The sequence below is a fragment of the Perca flavescens genome, chromosome 2 (genome assembly GCF_004354835.1).
Source record: "Perca flavescens isolate YP-PL-M2 chromosome 2, PFLA_1.0, whole genome shotgun sequence".
Taxonomy (NCBI): domain Eukaryota; kingdom Metazoa; phylum Chordata; class Actinopteri; order Perciformes; family Percidae; genus Perca; species Perca flavescens.
In genome coordinates, this window is record NC_041332.1 from 3,513,197 (window position 1) to 3,530,884 (window position 17,688).

General features: G+C 44.1%; 1 protein-coding gene across 1 annotated transcript; it reads right to left on the bottom strand.

The window, feature by feature from the left end:
* Positions 1 to 5,473: 5,473 nt before the first annotated feature.
* Positions 5,474 to 17,651, bottom strand: rbm34 (RNA binding motif protein 34). Its single transcript, XM_028601629.1, has 11 exons — positions 17,413 to 17,651; positions 16,472 to 16,628; positions 15,693 to 15,817; positions 14,689 to 14,911; positions 14,024 to 14,083; positions 9,350 to 9,393; positions 9,165 to 9,248; positions 8,551 to 8,614; positions 8,414 to 8,456; positions 7,811 to 7,929; positions 5,474 to 6,014 (listed from the first exon to the last, which is right to left on the bottom strand). The coding sequence occupies exons 1-11, from the start codon at positions 17,433 to 17,435 to the stop codon at positions 5,643 to 5,645; spliced, it is 1,314 nt and encodes a 437-aa protein (XP_028457430.1). The 5' UTR covers positions 17,436 to 17,651; the 3' UTR covers positions 5,474 to 5,642.
* Positions 17,652 to 17,688: the final 37 nt, after the last annotated feature.

Here is a 17,688-nt window from a genome sequence, read left to right on the forward strand (position 1 = left end):
ATCTACACATGTAGGGTGGGAGAGAACAAAAACATTTTATTCAAAATACAGTCTTAGTTATTCGTTGAAAAAAAACTGCCTTAACTGTCCTGTTAAGCATAACTTATTGTAGTAACAGCCTACATTTCCCATGATGCCTATTGAGTAGTTTAAGTGTTCCGTTTCATGTCCCAAAACCCAGATGTTGCTTTTTGTTGTTGGTTATTGCCATTTTAGAGCTTGTTTAGTTCTAACCATCAGTGAGGTGGCTGTTACGTTTCGTAAACCCAGCTGTATTTTGTTACTGTGTTTCTGAGTTCTTGTCATTAAAGGCTTGACATCACTAAAGGCCCCGACACACCAAGCCGACAGCCGACGACTACTGCAGACGACAGCCACCTGTGGCGTCGCCTCTCGTCGGCCCTTGTTGGCTTTGTCTTGGCCAAAATTTAGCACTGGAACACACCACACAGACTACAGCTGACAGCCAAGTACCACGTCTCCCTACCCAAAGAAGTCTCCCTACGGTTGGAGCGGAGTGGAGTGACCAAACAGCCGGCTGCTGGCTCGTTGGCTAACGTTAGCTTGCTAATTTCACCCACCCAACATGGCTTCATCATACACCTGTTACCGAAAATTTGCGAAAATAAATTGTCACTCCTCTGGCAGCAAATAATGATGTATATCTCGTTGTATGTTATATCTTATGGACATAATATAACATTCTAGGGCTGCAACTAACAATAATTTTAATAATCGATTAATGTGTCAATTATTTTTTCGATTAATCGATGAATCGGATAAAAAAAAAAAGGATTAATTAAAGTAAAGGTAAGGCCCCCAAAGAGCAGAGACAGACACACTGGGGCTTCTTGGACGGCCTAGCAGACAACAAACCCTCATCTCACAGACACACACACAGACAGACACACACACACTTCACTTAAAGCTTATTCATTAAATGATTACCATAATTGTAGTAACGTGCAAGTTAAGTTCATTTATACACCACATTTAAACACAGCTTAAGATGACCAAGTACAATGCACACAACTATATATGTCAACAATAACAACACACAGAATATACATGACAGACTGAAAAATTAATGGGCCAAAAAAGGCGAGTGAATAAAAACTACCTTTAGTCTTGCAAACTAGGCTATACCAGCCCTGCTTTACGAGCCTACTGTTATTAACGAGCCAACGCTAACTGGTCACGCTTGTCGAGCTGGATAACGAGTAAACACCAGAAGAGCTACCGGAAGGGCATTACGTTCCTCACGTACGTTTTCCTTCGCTCCCTTTTCCGCCGGTTGAAACCGGTTAACCGTTTTAGTTTAAAATATGCTACGCTATTTGAAATAGCAGCCATTTCGAGCCGTGCCTGCAATTTCTCAACTCTGTCGCATCTCTCACTCACACACACACACACACACACACACACACACACACACACACACACACACACACACACACACACGTCACGTTTTTTAAATCCCCTACAGCGCGAAACAAGTCCCGCTAATGCGGCGCAGAGGAGCTTGTATGTAATCGGAGGACAAATGGCTCCTTAGTCGAAATAGTTTGGGTACAAGCCAGGTGATGGCGTTTAAAATAAAGTGGTTTGTCTAGCGTTAGAAGCTCGTTAGAAACATTGCCGCGGCTCATTTGAGAAAATGGCCGCTCCGAAGAGACGCCGCTTTAGTTTGAGTGTAGTGCTAACAATAATAAAGAAAGATGATCATCATCACCTTATCTGTTACCACTGAAATGCAGATGTAATGTGTTTCCAAATATAAGCCCATCTTATGCGGAATATTACCTAATACAGAGGTTCCCAACCTTTTTTCCTTGGCGCCCCCCCTACTCATGTCTGAGAAAAGCTGAGCCCCCCTAAAAACCGAAGTTGAGGTAACTCTCGAGATGAAGCCTTACTTTCTTTTTTGATACAGAGCAGTTATCAGCACTGTTACGTTTCTCCGCCATGTTTCATTCATAAAATAGTGATGCCGAGGCGGCAGGAAAGACGAGGATACAACAAAATATATAGTTTTCATACAGACTTTTGTATACATAATATATTTTAGTGTATTATCATAATTTGTTTAACGTGCAAATATTTCTTTTTTACCTCAACCTTAAACCAGATAAAGACTCGCGCCCCCCCTGTGATCTTTGCCGCCCCCCCTGGGGGTGCCCGGACCCCAGGTTGGGAACCACTGACCTAATAGACTACAACAGGATACAACCAGGCACGGCGCCAGGATTCCAGTTTTGGATGGGCCAGACCAATTGTGGGTGGGCCTTAAATTAAAAACGTTATCAAATCCCTGTTTAACCTAATACAAATGACTGGCTAATATACCATTATATTATATATATTATATGTGCTTACATAATAAAGATTGTAATAGCTTGATGCTATTTATATGTTGTTGCATTGTAAAAGGTTTCGGTGCAAAGGACGGACCTATCCGCGATCGCTCTCCTTGGTTCTGACCAAAAGAAGAGCGCTTTGGACTCTCCATTACCACCATACCTGGCTGTGCTATAGCGCATCTCTCCTAACCTCAGGCCTATAGACGGTAAAAGTGGTCAGGAATCTAATATTTCCCCAAAACATAGTTTAGTTCTGCTCGTATAACATGAGGCCGAATATTTGTTTAAAAAAAAAAAAATTGTTTTAAGTTTTCAACAATATACAGATCAACAACACTGCCCGACAGTTTCAATCAATACTACACAGAACGTGTTCATTGACAACGTCATCTGTCATGTAAAACAAGACTCAAGTTATTTCCTTACTTTAGTGTGATGATTCATGTTATAAACATGTTTAACAAAAATAAATAAATCGCATTAACAAGCCCTAAAGCATCATTGGCCATAACAAGAGAAAACCATGAGGGAAAAAACAACTTGACAGTAACAAGCTGTTATAGAAATAGAACTGCGCCTGCAGCTTCTGTAGCAGGTTATGAATTGATTATTTTAATCCATATATCTCAAATAACAACATAATACAATACAGGCAGAGTAGCCTTCACATACCTTACTGTTATCCTCTGGGGGTCCTACACAATTAAACTCCCTAAAGCAGAAGAAGTGACCGGATACTTTAGCACTGGTTGAGTTATATAGGCTATATCCATAGGGGCTATATCATCCACTCGCGAGGCAGAGACAAAGGCACTATAGCACCGGCGCTGGTCGCGCTAGCCGCGTTAGCATCGCTAGCATCCTGCGGTGGCCGAGACAAAGACGTGCTCGGCGTTGTGGATCTCAGCTCTCCTTCATCTCCTGGTTGCAGCGATGACTCTGAGAACGTTCGTGCACCTTTAAGGTACCTAAACAACGACTGTTGCAACCTTGTCCTTTACTGGAAATGATTTTCACACTCTCAGATCACTGGGAGCTAGCCTAGCCTAGCATACCTAGCTACAAGCTACATCCGATCCGAACCTCACTGTCTGCTGAACTTGCGCAGAAACATAAAAATAGACGTGACCAGTTTTTTAAAATTGTTTTTGAAAACTAAACATTTAGACAATTTTAGCACAAATTATAAGATTATTTGCCGATTTTTAATAATTCTTCACCAAATTATAATTATATTATTATATTAATTAATTAATGTTTTTTGAGGAAATGTTTTGGGTGGGCCTGTTGAAAAGTGGGAGGGCCTAGGCCCGTCAGGCCCACCTCACATTTCACTTCACAGAAAAAAAAATATTGGAATGAGATGGCTAACTGTAGTAGCGTTTATTCCAATAGCTATAATTGCCTAATTTAGAGATCACTTTTTTTTCTTTAACCGACTAACAATAATTTTGACAAACGGTCATCGGTTAACATCCCTAGTCAGCGTGTGTGAAGAAGATAACAAGTTTGCAATATGCTATGCTATATTTATATAGTTTATTTTACTATATATTTCATAGCGATCAATTTACCTGTAACATTTTTTCTATGTTCTATGCAAAATGTAAAATGTTCTATTAAAGAAAAGATGGAAAATAAAATATTTGTGTGTGCTGTAACGTGGTTAGAAAAAAATGAAAATTGGAATTGGCTAAAAATGGTATCGGCTGGTCAAACTCGGCCTAGAAATTTGTAATCGGTGCATCTCTACTGGTAACGAAATCCAAGACTTTTTATACCAAATTCAAGGCTTTTAAAGGCAAAAGTCCAGTTCTGATGTCTGTTTTTGCAATAATGGCTGACGTCCTGTTGCATTACAATACTTGAAGCTAGCTTTCATGTTTTGCGGATCATAGCGTTTTTGTTTTAACAACGTGACATCATGACTTTGCGTAAACGTACGCCACTTTTGTGTGTTATCAGTACGCATTTTGAGCTACCGACCAACCTCCCTTTGCAGATTTTGGGGCTTTCATACTACTCTCTACGGCGTCAACTGACACACACTCGCAAGGTAATGCAAGTCAATGGAGGCCAAACGGCGTTGATAAACACGCTAAAAGGCGATTATGCGTCTTGAAAATGGCGTACTAATTGGCGTGTCATACATACGACACTTCATGATGGTTTTAATGTTGTTTAAATGTAGGCTATTATCTGGCTATTTGAGGGATAAACTGATCTAACTTTTTTATTCACGCAACCGACGATGCAACACTGGAGCTTTGGGTATCAAGTACAGAGCAGATGCTAGTGTTTAATAAATGTATTGATTTAATGCTAACCGGTAGAACAGCCATTTGTTAATATGTTATTATATAATTAAAAGTAGCCTCCATTAGCAGTATTGGGAAATAGACTAGTTTTCCTCCATCTTAATACCAAGCCTGTTTTCTGAACTAAACAGCTTTGGAGTAGCTTAGCTCTTTTATCAAGTACACTCTTTAACTTTAACCATGTTGCTGTAGCTCAGCTTGCTCCGTGTCTTTGTGGGCTAATGTTAGCTTCATTTCATGTAGAATAACCAGTAGGTTAGCTCCCTAAACTTTCCCAGTAGCTTGCCTAACATATGTGAAGGAGATGAATATATATATTCTATAAGCCATGAGAGGAAGAGTGGGACTTGGTGCCTGAGTAGAGCTCAACTTTAGTCTCCATCCGGGTGTTGAAAGTGTAAATATGATCAGCTGGTGTTGAACGGTACTTACCACCGGGGGCTGCGGTGTGTTCAGGGACACAACCAGACGCTGGACAGCTGCCCGTCCTCTTTAAACGGTACCGTTGTGTTCCTGTTGGGAGTCCAAAGCGAGCTAAACTCTGTCGGACCAGTTCTATCTCCACAGCAACAGCAGCCCGACTAGCACGAGGAGAGAAGACGGGGGGTGCTCCACGTGGATTTACGGTTTCTAGGACGGCGACGGCATGTCCCGGCAATGGGAAATTACTATGTTCTGTGTCACATACGGCAGCAAAATATCAGAAACACTTTATAATTGAGCCTAAATATTATTCAATGAATGTGTCAAATGCATGCAGACCGACTGAGACCAAACCTCTTCTTTTAATTGATTTATTAAAGGGATAACCAGGGGATCATCTCATTTTAAGACAATAATACAGAAAATACTAAACACACACACACACACACACACACACACACACACACACACACACACACACACACACACACACACACACACACACACACACACAGACACACAGGCCTAATTACTCATATCTTTAACGTGGATCAGATATCAGATATGAACGTTTTTTTTTGGCTTCTTTGACTTCTTCTTCTTCTTCAGTCCTTTCTGTTTGTTCGGTTTGTTCGGGTCCACCATCTCTCCCTTGAAGGAGCCCGAGCTTTTGCCCGACCTCGGCTGCGTTCCCGAGAACTTCTTCGGGGACTTGAAGCCTCCTCCTCCTCCTCCTCCTCCTCCTCCTCCTCCTCTCCTGTCCCGGGCCCTTGCCGGGCCTCCCCGCGGCACCTTTTCTGTCCGTTTTCTTCTTCTTCTGCTTCTCCTTCTTCACCGACCTCTTCACCCGGATGGCCCTGGCCTCCAGCTGGCTGCCGTCCAGCTCCAGCGCCAGCTGCACCGAGTCGGAGCTCTGCGGGTCAGACGCCAGTGTGATTTAATGTGATCTACCTTCATTTTAGCCATGCAATATTCTGTCATATCGTCACCTTCCTAAAATTATTGCCTATGTCATTTTTTAACAAAAATGATTTTGTTGCCTAAATCATCTCCTCGTGGTGCTGGCCACCTCTGGTAAAATTGCCTACATCCTCAGTTGAACAGGTCATGTGATTCTACACCTTTAGTATAATTGCTTATGTCAAGCATGTGACTCAGGCGGTTTTATTTTTCGTGTTTTCCGAAAAAACCTGAAAAAATGACTTTGTTTTCAAGGGATTTCTCTATGCTGTTTATTACTGTTTTCATTTCATTTTAATTGTAATTTTTCTTCTCGTTATTTAGTTTTGTAAGCAGATATTGTTACATATATTTTCTTTGTTTGAATTCTTTTCAGTACGTGTTGTGAAATGTTTTAATATTGTCTGATTAAACGTGGTCTGGGCGTCAGCTGATGGGGATCCTTAGAGTAAATACAAATACCATGACATTCAAACCTTGTTTTTTAGTATATACAGATATCAGTCCTTCCAGAAAAATTTAGAGTTTTTTTGTGATTGTTGCGGGCAAAAATCCTTGATTATGCGGCACGTTTTATTAAAAAATGCAATAGAATATGCTATATATGATATTTATGCAATTTTATGCAATTAAATTGCAGGAACTTGCAAAAACTGCAGTTTGATGAAAAAGAGAAAAAACAGTGATCCCCCCCCCCCCATCAACCTGCTTTTTCGATGATGTTCACGTCGCATATTTACGTCACTTCGTAATGTTCCCATGGCAACAGGGCTAAATGGCTGCTCTTGTGTGAAGTAAACGTGACATTTTTTAACTTTCTGCTAAGATACAGTACAGGCCAAAAGTTTGGACACACCTTCTCATTCAATGCGTTTACTTTTTATTTTCATGACTATTTACATTGTAGATTCTCACTGAAGGCATCAAAACTATGAATGAACACATATGGAATTATGTACTTAACAAGAAAGTGTGAAATAACTGAAAACATGTCTTATATTTTAGATTCTTCAAAGTAGCCACCCTTTGCTTTTTTTGATAACTCTGCAAACCCTTGGTGTTCTCTCAATGAGCTTCATGAGGTAGTCACCTGAAATGGTTTTACCTTCACAGGTGTTCTTTGTCAGGGTTCATTAGTGGAATTATTTCCCTTATTAATAAAAAAGCAAAGGGTGGCTACATTGAAGAATCTAAAATATAAGACACGTTTTCAGTTATTTCACACTTTTTTGTTAAGTACATAATTCCATATGTGTTCATTCATAGTTTTGATGCCTTCAGTGAGAATCTACAATGTAAATAGTCATGAAAATAAAAAGGAAACTCATTGAATGAGAAGGTGGGTCCTAACTTTTGGCCTGTACTGTATATTATGGGACTTTTTTTGCAATGAAAATGCAGAGATTATGAAATCATGCAAGCCCCGCATATTTTGCGCGAAAATCAGCTATTTATGCGGCGAAATTGCGGCATATTTGGAAAAATGCGCCCCGCTCCCCCCACCCCGCATATTTATAATATGTGGACTTTGGCTGATTATGTGTTGAATTATGCGATCGCATAATCACGTTCTTCTGGAGTAATGTACAAACTTCATTTTCAGCCTATTTTGGCAGTCCTGGTCAGTCTGATTGGTTGGAAGAGAGTGTGATTGTTGTGATTGTTGTGATTATATGGCCCCCCAGACTATCTTTCAGGGCGGGGGACAGCCTGATGTGTTTGAGGGAAGCAGCGACTGAGTTCTCGTACCTCAAACAGGACGTAGCCGAACCCTTTGCCCAGTCCTGAGTTCTGGTCCCGGACCAGTCGCACAGCCTCCACCGGGCCACACTGCTCAAAGTGGCGCCGGAAGGTCAGCTCCTTGATCTCTGAGGACGGAAAGACAGACAGACAGACAGACAGACAGGCAGACAGGCAGACAGAGACACACACACGCAGACACACACACACACACACACACAAACACAGAGACACACACACACAGACAGAGACACACACAGAGACACACACACACAGACACAGACAGACACACACAGAGACAGACACACACAGACACACACACATATACACACATATACACAGAGACACACACAGACACACACAGACAGACACACACAGACAGACACACACACACATACACAGAGACACACACAGACACACACAGACAGACACACACATATACACAGAGACACAGACAGACACACAAACACAGAGACACACAGACAGACAGACAGACAGACAGACAGACAGACAGACACACACACAGTCAGACACACACACACAGTCAGACAGACAGGTTAACGTGTGCTCTTCATCCCGACCATCATCGATGTTGAAGCTGCAGAGTCTCACCAAACGAGAGGTTCCCCACGAACACCGAGCGCTTGTGGTCGTGCTGTAAGACAGAGACAACGTCACCAAACATCACCACACCTCCGTCCTGCTATAAAACCCCCAAATCAGACGGGCCGGGACGCCTGGAGACTCACCGCCGAGCTGTCCGTCACTCGGTCCACCCGGATGTGGAAGTCCTTCTCGATCTCCATGCCGTTCCTGTCGGCAGAGACAAACACAAGGACACGCTGGGTGATAGGGGGACGCACAGGGACCGGACGGGGAGCGTTTGGGGAGAAGCAGTGGCAGCAAAAACTGTCCTGTCCTGTCAGCAGTGTCCATGGGAGTCACAGGACAGTGTCTGGGTGTCCCAGGACAGTCATAGGAGTCACAGGACAGTGTCTGACTGTCCCGGGACAGTCATAGGAGTCACAGGACAGTGTCTGGGTGTCCCAAGACAGTAATAGGAGTCACAGGACAGTGTCTGGGTGTCCCAAGACAATAATAGGAGTCACAGGACAGTGTCTGACTGCCCCGGGACAGTCATAGGAGTCACAGGACAGTGTCTGGGTGTCCCGGGACAGTGTCTGGGAGTCACAGGACAGTGTCTGGGTGTCCCGGGACAGTGTCTGGGAGTCACAGGACAGTGTCTGGGAGTCACAGGACAGTGTCTGACTGCCCTGGGACACTCCTCAGGACACTACTAACAGGACAGGACAGTTTTAGCTGCCAGTGCTGCTGCGTTTGTGAGAAAGATTCCCCGTCTGACCTCTCTAGCGCCCTGGAGACCCCGTCCTCGTCTTTGAACACCACGTAGGCGTTCATGCTCTGCTTTTTGGGATGGACTTTACGCCTGTGGAGCGGTAAACAAACAAACAAACAAACAAACAATGGTCATTCACACAGAAGAGGAGACGTTTGGGCAATGCTGGAGCAGAGCGGACAGACACTCACTGGATGGCGGCTACTTTGCGGGACATGGCGGGATCCTCTCGGACCTGCGGGGGGGACGACACACAGAGCAGGTCAGCAGCAGGTCTTACACGGAGCCAGCCCCAGCCGACAGTGTTGTCGTAGTAACCGTTTGCTGGGATGTTTGTGTGTTGTCGTAGTAACCGCTTGATGGGATGTTTTGTGTGTTGTCGTAGTAACCGTTTGCTGGGATGTTTGTGTGTTGTCGTAGTAACCGTTTGCTGGGATGTTTGTGTGTTGTCGTAGTAACCGTTTGCTGGGATGTTTGTGTGTTGTCGTAGTCACCGTTTGCTGGGATGTTTGTTTGTTGTCGTAGTAACCGCTTGATGGGATGTTTTGTGTGTTGTCGTAGTAACCGTTTGCTGGGATGTTTCGGTGTTGTCGTAGTAACCGTTTTCTGGGATGTTTGGGTGTTGTCGTAGTAACCGTTTGCTGGGATGTTTGTGTGTTGTCGTAGTAACCGTTTGCTGGGATGTTTGTGTGTTGTCGTAGTAACCGTTTGCTGGGATGTTTGTGTGTTGTCGTAGTAACCGTTTGCTGGGATGTTTGTGTGTTGTCATAGTAACCGTTTGCTGGGATGTTTGTGTGTTGTCGTAGTAACCGTTTGCTGGGATGTTTGTGTGTTGTCGTAGTAACAGTTTGCTGGGATGTTTGTGTGTTGTCGTAGTAACAGTTTGCTGGGATGTTTGTGTGTTGTAGTAACCGTTTGCTGGGATGTTTGTGTGTTGTCGTAGTAACAGTTTGCTGGGATGTTTGTGTGTTGTCATAGTAACCGTTTGCTGGGATGTTTGTGTGTTGTCGTAGTAACCGTTTGCTAGGATGTTTGTGTGTTGTCGTGGTAACCGTTTGCTGGGATGTTTGTGTGTTGTCGTGGTAACCGTTTGCTGGGATGTTTGTGTGTTGTCGTAGTAACCGTTTGCTGGGATGTTTATGTGTTGTCGTAGTAACCGTTTGCTGGGATGTTTGTGTGTTGTCGTAGTAACAGTTTGCTGGGATGTTTGTGTGTTGTCGTAGTAACAGTTTGCTGGGATGTTTGTGTGTTGTAGTAACCGTTTGCTGGGATGTTTGTGTGTTGTCGTAGTAACAGTTTGCTGGGATGTTTGTGTGTTGTCGTAGTAACCGTTTGCTGGGATGTTTGTGTGTTGTCGTAGTAACCGTTTGCTGGGATGTTTGTGTGTTGTCGTGGTAACCGTTTGCTGGGATGTTTGGGTGTTGTCGTGGTAACCGTTTGCTGGGATGTTTGTGTGTTGTCGTAGTAACCGTTTGCTGGGATGTTTGTGTGTTGTCGTAGTAACCGTTTGCTGGGATGTTTGTGTGTTGTCGTAGTAACCGTTTGCTGGGATGTTTGTGTGTTGTCGTGGTAACCGTTTGCTGGGATGTTTGGGTGTTGTCGTAGTAACCGTTTGCTGGGATGTTTGTGTGTTGTCGTAGTAACCGTTTGCTGGGATGTTTGTGTGTTGTCGTAGTAACAGTTTGCTGGGATGTTTGTGTGTTGTCGTAGTAACCGTTTGCTGGGATGTTTGTGTGTTGTCGTGGTAACCGTTTGCTGGGATGTTTGTGTGTTGTCGTAGTAACCGTTTGCTGGGATGTTTTGTGTGTTGTCGTAGTAACCGCTTGATGGGATGTTTTGTGTGTTGTCGTAGTAACCGTTTGCTGGGATGTTTGTGTGTTGTCGTAGTAACCGTTTGCTGGGATGTTTGTGTGTTGTCGTAGTAACCGCTTGCTGGGATGTTTGTGTGTTGTCGTAGTCACCGTTTGCTGAGATGTTTGTTTGTTGTCGTAGTAACCGCTTGATGGGATGTTTTGTGTGTTGTCGTAGTAACCGTTTGCTGGGATGTTTCGGTGTTGTCGTAGTAACCGTTTTCTGGGATGTTTGGGTGTTGTCGTAGTAACCGTTTGCTGGGATGTTTGTGTGTTGTCGTAGTAACCGTTTGCTGGGATGTTTGTGTGTTGTCGTAGTAACCGTTTGCTGGGATGTTTGTGTGTTGTCTTAGTAACCGTTTGCTGGGATGTTTGTGTGTTGTCATAGTAACCGTTTGCTGGGATGTTTGGGTGTTGTCGTAGTAACCGTTTGCTGGGATGTTTGTGTGTTGTCGTAGTAACCGTTTGCTGGGATGTTTGTGTGTTGTCGTAGTAACCGTTTGCTGGGATGTTTGTGTGTGGTCTTAGTAACCGTTTGCTGGGATGTTTGTGTGTTGTCATAGTAACCGTTTGCTGGGATGTTTGTGTGTTGTCGTAGTAACCGTTTGCTGGGATGTTTGTGTGTTGTCGTAGTAACAGTTTGCTGGGATGTTTGTGTGTTGTCGTAGTAACAGTTTGCTGGGATGTTTGTGTGTTGTAGTAACCGTTTGCTGGGATGTTTGTGTGTTGTCGTAGTAACAGTTTGCTGGGATGTTTGTGTGTTGTCATAGTAACCGTTTGCTGGGATGTTTGTGTGTTGTCGTAGTAACCGTTTGCTAGGATGTTTGTGTGTTGTCGTGGTAACCGTTTGCTGGGATGTTTGGGTGTTGTCGTGGTAACCGTTTGCTGGGATGTTTGTGTGTTGTCGTAGTAACCGTTTGCTGGGATGTTTATGTGTTGTCGTAGTAACCGTTTGCTGGGATGTTTGTGTGTTGTCGTAGTAACAGTTTGCTGGGATGTTTGTGTGTTGTCGTAGTAACAGTTTGCTGGGATGTTTGTGTGTTGTAGTAACCGTTTGCTGGGATGTTTGTGTGTTGTCGTAGTAACAGTTTGCTGGGATGTTTGTGTGTTGTCGTAGTAACCGTTTGCTGGGATGTTTGTGTGTTGTCGTAGTAACCGTTTGCTGGGATGTTTGTGTGTTGTCGTGGTAACCGTTTGCTGGGATGTTTGGGTGTTGTCGTGGTAACCGTTTGCTGGGATGTTTGTGTGTTGTCGTAGTAACCGTTTGCTGGGATGTTTGTGTGTTGTCGTAGTAACCGTTTGCTGGGATGTTTGTGTGTTGTCGTAGTAACCGTTTGCTGGGATGTTTGTGTGTTGTCGTGGTAACCGTTTGCTGGGATGTTTGGGTGTTGTCGTAGTAACTGTTTGCTGGGATGTTTGTGTGTTGTCGTAGTAACCGTTTGCTGGGATGTTTGTGTGTTGTCGTAGTAACAGTTTGCTGGGATGTTTGTGTGTTGTCGTAGTAACCGTTTGCTGGGATGTTTGTGTGTTGTCGTGGTAACCGTTTGCTGGGATGTTTGTGTGTTGTCGTAGTAACCGTTTGCTGGGATGTTTTGTGTGTTGTCGTAGTAACCGCTTGATGGGATGTTTTGTGTGTTGTCGTAGTAACCGTTTGCTGGGATGTTTGTGTGTTGTCGTAGTAACCGTTTGCTGGGATGTTTGTGTGTTGTCGTAGTAACCGTTTGCTGGGATGTTTGTGTGTTGTCGTAGTCACCGTTTGCTGGGATGTTTGTTTGTTGTCGTAGTAACCGCTTGATGGGATGTTTTGTGTGTTGTCGTAGTAACCGTTTGCTGGGATGTTTCGGTGTTGTCGTAGTAACCGTTTTCTGGGATGTTTGGGTGTTGTCGTAGTAACCGTTTGCTGGGATGTTTGTGTGTTGTCGTAGTAACCGTTTGCTGGGATGTTTGTGTGTTGTCGTAGTAACCGTTTGCTGGGATGTTTGTGTGTTGTCTTAGTAACCGTTTGCTGGGATGTTTGTGTGTTGTCATAGTAACCGTTTGCTGGGATGTTTGTGTGTTGTCGTAGTAACCGTTTGCTGGGATGTTTGTGTGTTGTCGTAGTAACAGTTTGCTGGGATGTTTGTGTGTTGTCGTAGTAACAGTTTGCTGGGATGTTTGTGTGTTGTAGTAACCGTTTGCTGGGATGTTTGTGTGTTGTCGTAGTAACAGTTTGCTGGGATGTTTGTGTGTTGTCGTAGTAACCGTTTGCTGGGATGTTTGTGTGTTGTCGTAGTAACCGTTTGCTGGGATGTTTGTGTGTTGTCGTAGTAACCGTTTGCTGGGATGTTTGTGTGTTGTCGTGGTAACCGTTTGCTGGGATGTTTGTGTGTTGTCGTGGTAACCGTTTGCTGGGATGTTTGTGTGTTGTCGTAGTAACCGTTTGCTGGGATGTTTGTGTGTTGTCGTAGTAACCGTTTGCTGGGATGTTTGTGTGTTGTCGTAGTAACCGTTTGCTGGGATGTTTGTGTGTTGTCGTGGTAACCGTTTGCTGGGATGTTTGTGTGTTGTCGTAGTAACAGTTTGCTGGGATGTTTGTGTGTTGTCGTAGTAACCGTTTGCTGGGATGTTTGTGTGTTGTCGTAGTAACCGTTTGCTGGGATGTTTGTGTGTTGTCGTAGTAACCGTTTGCTGGGATGTTTGTGTGTTGTCGTGTAACCGTTTGCTGGGATGTTTGTGTGTTGTCGTAGTAACCGTTTGCTGGGATGTTTGTGTGTTGTCGTGGTAACCGTTTGCTGGGATGTTTGTGTGTTGTCGTGGTAACCGTTTGCTGGGATGTTTGTGTGTTGTCGTAGTAACCGTTTGCTGGGATGTTTGTGTGTTGTCGTAGTAACCGTTTGCTGGGATGTTTGTGTGTTGTCGTAGTAACCGTTTGCTGGGATGTTTGTGTGTTGTCGTGGTAACCGTTTGCTGGGATGTTTGGGTGTTGTCGTAGTAACCGTTTGCTGGGATGTTTGTGTGTTGTCGTAGTGTTTTTACCACAGATCGAAAGCGGACGGACTCGATGGATCCTTTGTCCCTGAAGAGGCTCTGCAGCGTCTGAAACAGGACCAACACGCATCAGGCTCTCCTGTCTCTCTCTCTGGGTCGCGGTCTCTCTCTATGTGTCTCTCGCTCTCTCTCTGTCTGTCTCTCTCTCTCTGGGTCTCTCTCTCTGGGTCGCTGTCTCTCTCTCTGGGTCGCTGTCTTTCTCTATGTGTCTCTCGCTCTCTCTCTCTGTCTGTCTCTCTCTCTCTGGGTCTCTCTCTCTGGGTCTCTCTCTGTCTCTCTCTCTCTCTGGGTCTCTCTCTCTCTGGGTCTCTCTCTCTCTCTCTGTCTCTCTCTCTGGGTCTCTCTGTCTCTCTCTCTGGGTCTCTCTCTCTCTCTCTCTCTCTCTCTCTCTGTGTGTGTGTCTCTACGGGTCATGTTCTAAAGAGACCTGAGCCTTGTGTGTGTGTGTGTGTGTGTGTGTGTGTGTGTGTGTGTGTGGTGTGTGTGTGTGTGTGTGTGTGTGTGTGTGTGTGTGTGTGTGTGTGTGTATATGTATGTGTGGGTGTGTGTGTGTGTGTATGTGTGGGTGGGTGTGTGTGTGTGTGTATGTGTGTGTGTGTATATGTATGTGTATATGTGTGTGTGTGTGTGTGTGTGTGTGTGTGTGTGTGTACCTTCCTGGTGCAGCTGATGGGCAGGTTTCCCACGAACACCGTCCTCTTCCTCTTCCTCTCCTCCTCCTCTTTCCTGGCCTTCAGCCTCTGCCTCTTCATCACCCACTGCTCGGCGTCGAGCTCTCCGCCCGGCTCCACCTCCGCAGCTTTCCTCTTGCTGCTCTTCCTCTTCTTCTTCCCCGGCCCTCCCTTCTCCTCGTCAGCGTTCTGTAAACTGATCTCCCTGATACCAGCGCAGGAAAGGGAGGGAGAGAGAGAGAGAGAGAGAAACCAGACGGACGGATGGTAAAGAGTCCCAAGAGTTAAGTAGACATCCAAGAAGGAGAGCTGCCGTGATACGAGGCTCATTTAGTTGACCAACCCTTCAAGAATTACAATAACGGTAGTTTCATATGCAAGGAGGAAGAAATAAAAGGAAGAGAAAAGAAAGAAACGATGAGCAGCTCTGTGGATTTATGAATGGACAGATGGAGCGAACATCTACATCTTATAACTTATTCCCTGTTAAGATTTAATAATAAGCTATTGCACTGTTCACTTTTGCACCACCACCACTGCACACACACTACCAGAGCACCTTATCAGGGTCATTGCATCACATGGTCAGCCCAGAGCAGACCTCTGTCATCACTTCACAGATTAATAACTCTTTACATTTCTGGAAGTGATTTTTATGTATGTGAGACATATATGTGTGTAAGTGTGTTTGTTGTGTTTTTGTCGTTGTAAGCTACTGGATGCTAGGGGTGGGGGAAGAAAAAAAAAATCGATACAGCATAGTATCGCGATATTTTCCGTGGCGATACAGTATCGATACACAGACGTCAGGTATCGATCTTTTATTATTATATATGTGTTGGTCAGTCTGACTGACAATCCCCATTTTGCAGCAATAAAATTGAAGTGAGATGAATAGAGAAATGTCTTTTTTTTATCTATCTATCTATCTATCTATCTATCTATCTATCTATCTATCTATCTATCTCCGTTTCTAAACTCTGCACCTGTTTTCCAGCTTCTGGTCGGCTTCGGTTTTCTCTTTCAGCTGCTTCTTCTTCTTCTGAGGCTGACCTTTGACCTCTGGATTTTGCTTCTGGGGCTCTGTTGTTTCTGGGCTCTTCTGAACAAGCTGCAATGAGAACAACAAAACCACACAGGACATGTTAAAGTACAAGTCTGGTTAGATTGTGTATTTCTCCTAGTCTGGCTATCACCAGACCTAGCTCAATCTTTTAAGATTGAACATTAGTCTGGGGAGTCTGCTCTGGATTTTCTACTGCACAAGAGGTGGAGCTTAGATCGGGCCCAAAAAAAAAAATCAAGCCTGACCCTATCCGAGCCCAGCCTGGCCGACACATTTACTGGAATTATGAGCCCGAGTTAAACCTGACAATTTTTTAATACGTGGGCCGTTATAACTGACGTTCTCAACTAAAATTCAGAGTTGATAACTACAGAATTCGGTTTAGGATTAGCTTAATGAATAATGCAACAAGGACGAAGCATGTAAACTGCGCTGTTCGTTTATTCAGACTGGAACGGATCCGAATGAAGAAACGTAAAAAAAAAAAAAACCCTGACCCTCGCTCTCTCAGCTGAATAGTGAGGGTAACAGATCGAGGCAGCAACATAATCACAGCCCAGGACCCATACAGGAGACTGTCTCGTCTCCATCACCTAATTAATACTGTCCTTCACCACGGTCTGCAGGCTGACGCACTGGCTGCACTACCCAGAGCTGTGTGTGTGTGTGTGTGTGTGTGTGTGTGTGTGTGTGTGTTACCTTGGGAGCAGGCTGGAACAGCAGAGGTCCAGCTGGCGCGGTGCTGCTGAACAGAGACGACAGCGACCCGGAGGCTGCAGACTTCTCCTGGAACAAGCTGCCACACACCTGACCAATCACGTAGCCGGCTGCCGGTTGCCCCGACGACGCCTCCTCACTGAGGACAAGACAAACCGTGTGAAGGCGTCACATTGGACTCTGGGTAATTATTTCACTTACAAACCAAACTATCAACCACGGTTGCAGCACATGGGGAGAATATCGGACTGTGTGATTATTTTTGACTGATGATTCCCGATACTGGAGGGAAATGATCATGTTTGTATCATTATTCTCATTTAAAATATTCAAATTAAAATGATTATGGTGTGATTTTAGGTGAAGATCTGCACCAAAGAAAGAGGTTTTCTTCAGTCTGTAGGACACTTCATCCAGAAAGGATGTGTCTTTAACAATAAAAACAATTATTTCACCTTTAAATGTGTCTCTCTCTCCCTCTCGCTTTATTTCCATACAATCAAACAACCAACTGATTAACAGAGAAAACAATCAGCAGATAAACCCAGAATAAAGAAATAATCATCAGATAATAATTCACCTCAAACAACTCCAGCAGTAAACTTACAATAAAGCCTGAGGAATAACACTAATAGTTGTAATAGTACAACAGTCACACGGGACATGTTTAAACTTTAACTACTGATGAGACTCACAGACTTTTACTGAAGTAATATTTTCAATGCAGGACTTTTAACTTGTAACAGAGTTTGTTTACAGTGTGGTATTAGTACTTGTACTGCAGTAATCTGAATACTTCAGTTTAACGTTAGTTAATGATAACAGAAGACACTCTGTCGTGTCTGCTGTCCACCTCCAGCCCGCCCTTAGTCCATCTGTCCTCAGACTGTCTTCATTCACATTCATTTAGTGTGTAAACAAACCTCTTCTGCTCGCTCTTCTTCATGCTGTCTTCCAAATTGTTCCAGCGTCACTTCCGTTGACTTCTATATATTGAAACTGCTAATTTATCTGGTTAACTGTAGTTTTTACACGTATTTCTACTACTTTAAACTCTCTACATAATACTAGAGATAAACACACGTTCACACGTTTTCCCCCTCAGCACACAGCGCGTTCTACTGCGAAGTATCTCCCACCGGGAACACGGCCACAGCGGCACAATGGTTCCTTTTTTTTTTTTTAAATATGCCTCGATT